The sequence below is a fragment of the Oratosquilla oratoria genome, chromosome 1, assembly GCF_046742065.1.
Source record: "Oratosquilla oratoria isolate Oo_2021 chromosome 1, ASM4674206v1, whole genome shotgun sequence".
Taxonomy (NCBI): domain Eukaryota; kingdom Metazoa; phylum Arthropoda; class Malacostraca; order Stomatopoda; family Squillidae; genus Oratosquilla; species Oratosquilla oratoria.
This window is the reverse complement of record NC_134777.1, coordinates 2,202,769-2,212,768: the sequence shown is the minus strand read 5'-3', so window position 1 is coordinate 2,212,768 and position 10,000 is coordinate 2,202,769. Positions and strand designations below refer to the sequence as shown.

Below are 10,000 nucleotides of genomic sequence, written 5' to 3'. Positions count from 1 at the left end.
ACTTTTGAAGTCATAAGATCGCGGAATCAGTCCTAGAATCTTATTTGCTTTCTCAGAGGCTGAAATACGCTGCTTGGATGATTTGAGATCGTTAATGATAATAACGCCGAGATCTTTTTCACTATTCACTTTAGTTAACGAATTTCCAAATAACTTACTGTTATTTTTACTATGTGCATTACCTTGCATTCACTTGTGTTAAATTTCATTACCCACTTTTCAGACCATTGCTGTAATTTATCTAAATCTTCTTGAATATCTAATTGGTTTAAGTGATCATTTGCCATTCCGCACAGTTTTGTATTATCAGCAAATTTGGAAACAGTAGATTTTAGTCCATGGTCTATATAATTTATATATACAATGAGCAGAAGTGGCCCAAGAACCCTGAGGAACTCCACTTGTAACATTTTTCCATTTAGGTGTTTTCCCATTTAAAACAACTCTGTTTTCGATCATTCAACCAATTACTAGTCCAACTTAATAGGCTACCACTTATTCCGTGTGAAACTAATTTAGTAAGTAGTCTTTCGTGGGGGACGGTATCAAAAGCTTTTGCAAAGTCTAGATATATTAAATCTATATTGTTCCTTTTGTCATGATTCGAGATAACTGTGTTGTAGAATTCGAGTAAGTTAATCACTCAAGAACGTTTCCGTCTAAAACCATGTTTGGCTATCATTTATCAAACGGTTACTTTCTAAATGATGTTCAATAGCATCTCTAATGATAGTTTCCATAATTTTTCCTACGATTGAAGTCAAACTTAGAGGTCTATAGTTATTTGGTTTCTTTTTGACACCTTTTTTGAATATGGAGGTAACGTTAGCTAGCTTCCATTCTCTTGGGACATCTCCGGATATAATGGATTTCTTAAAAATAATATCTAATGGAACAACAATCTCATTTTTCCTTTCCTTTAAGATTCTTGGATGCCAACTGTCAGGCCCTGGTGTTTTATTAACTTTGAGTTTCTCTATACACCTTTTAATTTTTTCTTTTGTTATATTTACCGTAGAGTGTAAGTTTACCCTAGACTTTTTACAGGTTTCAGTTTGGAGTTCACTTCGAGGTGTTTCGTTTACGAATACCGAGCTAAAATCATTGTTTGAAATATTACATATTCCTTCATTTGAATATCCAAGTTGACCGTCAGCAGATAATAGTGGACCAATGTGATTCCTAACAACCTTTTTATCTCTAATGTAACTATATAATTCTTTGGAATTTTCTTTGGATTCATCAGCGATATTCATTTCGTATTGATATTTTCGTTTTTTTATTGTCTTTTTTAAATCTCTCTGTATTGATACATAATTTTCATAGTCATTAGATGCACCCGATCACTTATATTTCTTATAAGCCTGTCTCTTTTTAGTAATACTTTTTTTTAAGTTTCTTTGTCGAGCCTGATTTGGAGGACGTCTGTCCTTAAAAGAAATGTAAGTATGAATAATCTTAGTGAGCATATTTTGAAATATTTTTCACATCTGATCTACAGGTCTTTCGCTTAATTTTGCCTCCCAATCTGTAAGGTGAAGCTCTTGACGTAGTCCTATGAACTGAACTTTACAGAAATCGGGTATTTTATAAACACAAGTATCTATTCTAAAAATCTTTAGGAGCTTGAATCTAACTAAGTTGTGATCGCTATTTGCAACAGTTTCACTGACTTCTACATCAGTTACCATGCTTTCGAGGCTAGTGATCAATAGATCGAGTAAGTTTCCATGTCTTGTGGGCTCTTTTACATGCTGAACTAAATAATTGTCACAAAAAAATCAATCAAGCAGCTACCTATATGGTCATGTTCAAGGGTCATCCAATCAATGTCAGTAAGATTGAAGTCACCCATTATCAATAAATCCCGTTTGCAGAAACTAGACAGTTCTTAAAATAATAGTTTGCCGTCTACTAATGATAATGTCTTTGGCCTATATATTACACCTATATTCATTTTTTGTCCATTTGTTTGGGATAACTCAACCCACAAACTATCATATGCATTCTGTTTCACTTTCTCTAAGACACAAGCATGGAAATTGTTTTTAACGTACAACAGAACACCCCCACCTTTCTTGTGGTTTCTATCCTGATGAAAGTGTTTAAATCCCGTTATATTAAAGTCAGTTTCAAACTCTTTACCATTTAACCATGTCTCGGTTATTCCTATTATATCGAGATTTTCGCTTTTGACATACGCCTGTATTTCTTGGAATTTGTTCCTAATACTACGAGCATTAAAGTACATGGTTTTAAGAGACTCGTGATTATTTCTTTTTGACAGGTTTTGAGTTTCGATATCATGTCTTACTTTATAATTTTCTTTTTATTAACACCTTGCTCTATATTATCATTTGGTCCTTCATTGGCCTTCAATGCCTCATTAACATTTCTCCCATCAAAATTAATATTTCCCCCATCACGGACATCTGGTCGCTGACGGTCATCCGATCTCTTTTGTACACTTTGTACTCCTACGTCACCGCGATTCACATCGGCTCCCGTCGTTCATTGACATTATGTCCGGCATCCCTTCCTAAACTTATATTTTGTCCCCCAGTGACATTATATCCTACCGTGATATTTTTTCCTCCACTACAATTACACCCCATCGTGATCTTTTGTCTTCCACTGTCATTACATCCCATTGTGATATTTTGGCCTTCATTGACATTCTGTCCGGCATCCCTTCCTAAAATTATATTTTGTCCTCCACTGACATTATATCCTACCGTGATATTTTCTCCTTCAGTATCATTACATCCCATCGTGATATTTTGTCCTCCACTATCATTACATCCCATCGTGATCTTTTGTCCTCCACTGTCATTATATCCCATCGTGATATTTTTTCCTTTGACATTACATCCTAATGTAACATTTCGTCCTCTAGCGACATTTTATCCTAAAACTATATTTTGTCCTATACTGGCATATTGTTCTATATTGATGCTATACTCTTCTCGGTTTTCCCAAGTACACTCTATTTCCCCTTCCCTTTGGGTTTCTACCCCAAAAAAGGAACTAGTTCATTACAAACTCCCACTATGAGGTTTGTAAGAACATCTTTGCCTCTGCGGGTAAGGTGGATCCCATCAGAAGCGTAAAGGTCATGACGCCTGGAAAAGAGATACCAAGGATCAATAATTGTGTGCACAATTGCGATATCCTATCATTGATCCCTATGGCTCTACTGTTCCAACACGAGCCTGCGTAGATCCTCGGGAGGATCCCACAGACTACGTGACGGCTCCCACGTTCCTTCATCTCCTGAAGGAGGACCTTGTAATTCCGAACAAGTTCCTCTGATCTCACCCTACCTACATCGTTACTTCCCGTATGAACAATCGTAACCGTGTTCGTCCGTCCTTGCTCCCTGATGGACTGGGTACAATCGGTGATCCCACGGCCCGGTTGACATACAAGCTTGCAACGTCGTTTAGTCTTCCGCTGCAGGATGTCGTCATAGCCTCGCACCATGGAGTCCCCCACCACCAAGAACTCCTGATTTTCAGCCACTTCATCCTCCAGCAGAGCAAAACGATTGGCTAGAGCCCACAGGGCACACGCTCACCGAACGCGGCCTCGACAAACGGGACCCCGCGGAACGCCACTCGCTCACGGCAGTGACAGAAGGGGAAGAAATGGAACGCTCTTTGGATTGTGGGGAGGGTTCACTCTTCTCACAGAGGGCACTCCTGAGAAGACGAATTTCTTCCTCACACATCCTGAGACAGTCCTCCAGGTTCACACAGCCTTCACAAGCCATTTCGCTCCTCCTTTAGCAATACAAACGTCAAAGAGAAAATACAAATCAACAAAAGAAACCAAAGCGGTCTCTAATAAACTAAATACACTAAGCTTATTCTGCTTACCTTATACTATTTCTCCTACCTTTGGAGTACAGTAACAGAATACTGTTTTGAATTTAAATAGAACAATACACTTTATCTTATATCTGTAACTGTATAGCGCTATACGTATACAATTACAAAAACACAACACAATCACTTAACACTATTCGGAGATATAAATTTCACAGATATTCGTTAGCTGGTGTCTGTGCAGAAACACGAGCTCTAGCTGAGGTCACGAAGTAGACGAGCCATATCAATGCTCATAAGGCTTTATTATCTCCCAGTAGCACCTGAGTCGTTCACTCTTTCATATATATACATACATACATACATACATACATACATACATACATACATACATACATACATACATACATACATACATACATACATACATACATACATACATACATACATACATACATACATACATACATACACACATACATACATACACACACACATACATACATACATACATACATACATACATAAATGCATACATACACACATACACATGCATACATACATATATATGTATATATATACTGTATATATATCAAAGGTTAATAAACTTGTATTATTTCGAAAGAGACTATCCTTCAGAAATCACTAGCCATACAATCGCTGGATATTGCAAGGAGAATATTGCAATTTATTGAGAATAAGTAGATATTGACTCGCATGATGGGGCTAGTTCAATAAAACTCTCTGGTTTGGCCAGTAAAAGAAAACGAATTAGAGTTTGGGTCGACAAGACCAGAAGTGGGTATTGTATCCAGAGTCCACACTGTCCCCGTAATTGGCTCAACTTTGAATGTGCGTTTATTTATTGTTGTGTGTGTATACTGTACGTACGTGTGCACGTGTGTATATGTGGGTATGTGTGTATGTGTGTGTGTGTGTGTGTGTGTGTGTGTGTGTGTGTGTGTGTGTGTGTGTGTGTGTGTGTATGTGTGTACTGTACGTACGTGTGCACGTGTGTGTGTGTGTGGATATGTATGTGTGTGTGTGTGTGTGTGTGTGTGTGTGTGTGTGTGTGTGTGTGTGTGTGTGTGTGTGTGTGTGTGTGTGTGTGTGTGTGTGTGTGTGTGTGTGTGTGTGTGTGTGTGTGTGTGTGTGTGTGTGTGAGAGAGCGCGAGAGAGAGAAGGGTCAGGAGAAAAAGAAAGACGAAAATAGAGGGGGATCATGTTAAGAAAAAAAAAGAGAGAAGGAAGAAAATCGGGGAAAAACAAGAAAAAGAAAAGGAGAGGGAGAAGATTAAATCATAAGTGGAAAGAGAGAGAGAGAGAGAGAGAGAGAGAGAGAGAGAGAGAGAGAGAGAGAGAGAGAGAGAGAGAGAGAGAGAGAGAGAGAGAGAGAGAGAGAGAGAGAGAGAGAGAGATAGAGAGAGAGATAAAGAGATAGAGATAGAGACAGACACAGATAGATAGATAGATAGATAGATATATAGATAGATAGATAGATAGATAGATAGATATATAGATAGATAGATAGATAGATAGAGAGAGGGAGAGAGGTGGGGAGAGAATATGAAGTATCGAAGAGGATACCTATGTCCCACCAGTTGGAAAAGGGGGAAACTTATACCCGGGATATACGAGTATTTACTCTCCATGGATATTTACCCATTGAGTATATCTATCTCGGAGGATATAGAAATCCTACTGTGGAGTGCATTTAACCACTGGGGAATATTCATTTCAGGAGTTATTCATAACTGGGGTCATTTACCCTGTAGCAGTACCTACACACACACGATATTTACCCCTGTGGGTAATTTACCCGTGGGAATATTAAACTTTCGGGGAGATTTATCTCTGAAAGATATTTCTCTTCCTATAGTAATACACCGATATCTTGCCTTTAGCTTTCCACTTTGCTTAATTCGAAAGAAGATTTATGTAAGACAGAAATGTATAGAAATCAATGATAGAATCATACCTTCATTACACACTGAGTGATCCTATTTACAGAATGCCAAAAAGAGTTTTTCTATTCTGTTGGCAAATACCAGCGCTTTTAGCCTTGAGATATTTGAGGAGGATGTCAGAAAACGTGGGCGGTAGAAAATGAAAATAATTAGCATTCTTTTTTAGTTGGAGATGAGTATCTAACCATAAAAGAACGCAACGTAACTCTGGTCCGTAAGGGTGGACCGGAAGTCCCTTAAGTATTGATTGCAAGCAAACATTACCCGGAACGGGTTGCCAAAACAGTGTCTCACCTAATTGCCAGTGAGTAAATAATGTTGTGGAGTTAATGGATTGGGTGGCGGTTGGAGTGGGAGGAGGGCTATTTGTTCCGGGGGTAATTGTCCTAGACATCGTATGAATAATAATCACGATAGCCTTGACCCAGTCATTCCTTAAATCCATACCCACAAATGAATAGAAATGCTACGCGTGAAGTAAAATAAAACCTCTGAAGGGTTGCACGAGTATAGATAGATTAGGTTAGAAGATTTTACGTTTAGTGACGGTTTGCTGCAGCAGAAGTCCTACCAGGATAAGTATAGCATTTCCTTGTAGCTATTGCACATTATTGTAGTTCCGCATCTTGTAACTACATGATCAAAGCAAAACCCGCCACTTGAAACAAACCAATCAGAATTAAATTCAGAACGTGTTCAGTCGACTCTAAAGGCCATTGATCTCTCTGCATCATTCGCCTTTGGTCTGAAGGGATCAGAACCCATTAGCTCCATCATGCTGCATATTAGCGGGAGCTGCAGGATGCAGGTCGACTCATGCCGTTTTGATTCTAATTCCCGTCGTGCCTCCGAATCCACCAGTGTCCCTGTCCAGCTGGTTAGGTGCTGACACCAGTAATCTGATGCGTGTTGATGCTATAGATAGAACGTTTCCAACCGATGCTTTGCTCTGACACTTGAGGAAAAGTAATGGTAGTAAAGTGGCACGGGTCTTTGGTGGTTCTATGACATGTAAGTGGAAGAGGAACACTAAGAGGATCATGTGTTCGGTGTTTCCTGCTGGGGTCCTCGTCGAAAAGCTCAGAGGACGTTGTGATTGCATGAGGTGGAATGGACGGGGGGGTGGAGGGGTGAGGTAGTATGTGTGAGCAAAAGTTGACGCAGCCCGAAGGGATTTCTCCCCGTCCTCTCCTTTTATGCAAGGGGGGTACGGAGAGGGGGGTCGCCGATTTAATGAAGCGGCCTTGCTGTGGATGTGCTGTGTCTTGCGACACTGCTTCTGACCCAGGGCAGTGGGCAAGGTGCAGGGATGACCCGTCATCCAGGAGGTGCTCAGATAAGAGGGAGGATGGGAGGGGTGTGGAGTTATTCAGGGATGAAATGGGTGGGAATGATTTTATGCCTTTCCCTTTTTGGCTACCTCCCTTGTAAGGGGGAAAAAGCCTTGGTATATGTATGTATGTATGTATGTATGTATAATCTGCCCAGGCTAATTGCACACGACTGCTTATGGGCTTTATGCCTTCATTTTATATAATACAATAGCTTCTGTTTCCATGAATTTGTATCAGCCCTGGCTCATCCGAGAACCACTAGTCATTTATGGTTCAAATTAGGATTTCATTTTTCTTTAAAATTTCATTTGGCTACAGGAAATATCTGAAAAATAATATATAGAAAATTGAAGATTAAAAAGCTATTTCAATCAGACAGTATCGAATAACCTTTTTTTTCATTCATGAACATAAAAAAGTTATTTTTGACTTCCTCCTTTTGAATCGCTGTTTGACGGTGTGTTAGGGAGAATGTATGACTGAATGGAGGCAAAGGTCTCTCACTGCCGTTATCATCCTTCGAATAAGCGAAGCGGGAACCTCTAAACTTGCTGCTGTTGAGGGGTATCCCCTAAGGCGATTAAAATCGTCCGGCGGCAGCTAGAATAAGTGAGAAGAAGTAAGACGAAGCGAGGAGGTTGAAGTATTTTTTGCAGTAGCACACACACACACACACACACACACACACACACACACACACACACACACACACACACACACACACACACACACACACACACACACACACACACACACACATATGATCGGGTAAACCATCATAAAATAATGTACAATTGAAAATTTTTATTTCCTTGAAATGTAATAACTCCCACATTAACTTCTCGAAAAATAAAATAATTTTCTAATTTTCTATTCATTTCTACTTTACAGGAAGATGCGCACGAGCTGAAGTGATGAGTCATAGGCCAAAAATGATGAAGACGAACGCTTTGACATACGATTCGAATGTGTTTGTAATTCGCCACAAAAAATGTTCGTGACACTCTCGCCGTTGGCGGCCTCGTGAAAGGGAACGAGAGTCCTAAGCCAACCACGAAAGGAGTCGATATCCTCTTGACCCCATTCAAGGGTGTGGGCGTCCTTTAGAGTGCCTCGAAAGAGCGCAATTTTGCCCTACGTGAAAGTTTCTCCTTCCCTCCCCGACCTAAATCACAATATCTTCCTGTGAGAGAGCGTCAGTATTCTTAGCACGAGAAGGTGACCTCTCTCCCCATCCTTTTCCTTTCTATTTTTTCCGTAAGAGAATGTAGGTAACACTCTTACTTTGATAGCCTACCTAAGACCCTCTCCATGAACGTTTCACTCCAGGGGCGTTAATGCCCACTATCTCGATCCCTCAACCTCAATCTTGTTGAACCCTCTATCATGGCGCGGACAAGTGAGCAACTGTTGGAGGCATTGAGGTCTCTGAACGCGAGCGAGCTCGCCGCAAGTCATCGGATTCTTTTGCAGTGCCAGGAGGAGACCGGAAACTTGTCTTTTGACGAGCCATTTCTCCTGGGCGCCGCCGCACTCCGGGTCATTAACACGGCCTGCGATTTTTGCGAGAACTCGAACGTGACCCAGCTGTGGGAGAACGGTCTGTGCCAGCCGACGCCGCACGTGGGCTTCGACGTAACCGTCTATGTGTTATACTGTACCATCCTCGTCGTCGCAGTCCTTGGCAACTGCCTGGTAGTGTACGTGGTGGTCTCGTCGGCCAAGATGAGAACGGTGACCAACTATTTCATTGCGAATCTAGCCATGGGCGACCTATTCATGGCGATCTTCTGCGTTCCTTTCTCGTTCTTAAGTACACTCGTCCTCCAGTACTGGCCTTTCGGGGGCGAACTATGTGTGATCGTGAACTACCTGCAAGCTGTGTCTGTTTTTGTGTCCGCGTACACGCTGGTGGCCATCAGCTTCGACCGCTACTTGGCCATCATCTATCCGCTGCGTCCTCGGATGACCCGACTGCAGGCTAAGATGATCATCACCACCGTGTGGGTCCTCTCGCTCCTCACCACCCTCCCCATCGCCTTCTTCTCCAGCCTCTGGCAACCCCCGACGAACTTCTACCGCTTCTTCGACCGGAGCGTCTGCATGGAGGACTGGGGCGAGGAGGGCGAGGGAGGCGACATGAGGAAGAAGATGAAGGCAGCATACGGGGTCACGCTGATGATGCTCCAGTATTTTCTCCCTATCACCGTTCTCGTCTTCACGTACTCCCGCATTGCCATCGTCGTGTGGGGGAAGAAGAGCCTCGGTGAGACGCCAGCCCATGTCGACAGGATTGCTCGCAGCAAAAGAAAGGTAAACAAGACCAGTCAGAAGATGAACTTCATTCTTGTACTCTTAAACTTAAAAAAAAAAAAAAAAAAAAAGAGAGAGCGGGAGAGAAAAATGGAGTTTAGTCTCCTACTTCCTAAATGTTTTAAATTGATGAAGTTCTTCTTCGTGCTCTTCTTTCATCAAGCTCAGTCTCTCCTTGGTTAAACATGGACTGGTCTTGAGCTGCTGGCTTGAAGGTTGCCAGCGTTCCTCCAGCAGTGGCAAAGCCAAGAAGCCGCCCAAGCTGTAGTCATGTTTACCAAGGCTATGCGTTAAGATTTCATCTCTACTGGTCAGCTTTTTCTCTTACCTTCTACATTTTCCCTCCCAACTCCCCCAAACAACCCTCCTTTTAATTCACCCACTCTCCCTCCCCTCCTTCTCTTCTCAAACCTCTCTCCTCCTCCCTCCCTCCCCACCCCTCCACTCCCTTCCCCTCCCCTTTTCTCCACGTCCTTCCCCTCCCCACCGCTCCAACCCTTCCCCTCTCCTTTCCTTCCCTCCATTTTCCCTCCCCTCATTTCTTCTCTCTCCTCTCTCC

General features: G+C 41.8%; 1 protein-coding gene across 7 annotated transcripts in view; it reads left to right on the top strand.

The window, feature by feature from the left end:
- Positions 1 to 10,000, top strand: part of LOC143031783 (RYamide receptor-like) — a 623,242-nt gene that overhangs the window by 179,902 nt on the left and 433,340 nt on the right. For all 7 annotated transcript variants that reach the window (XM_076196054.1, XM_076196072.1, XM_076196062.1 and 4 more), the window contains one exon: positions 8,020 to 9,441. In XM_076196054.1, coding sequence (XP_076052169.1) covers positions 8,515 to 9,441 — 927 coding nt within the window. In that variant the 5' untranslated portion in view covers positions 8,020 to 8,514. The remainder of the gene's footprint in view (positions 1 to 8,019; positions 9,442 to 10,000) is intronic.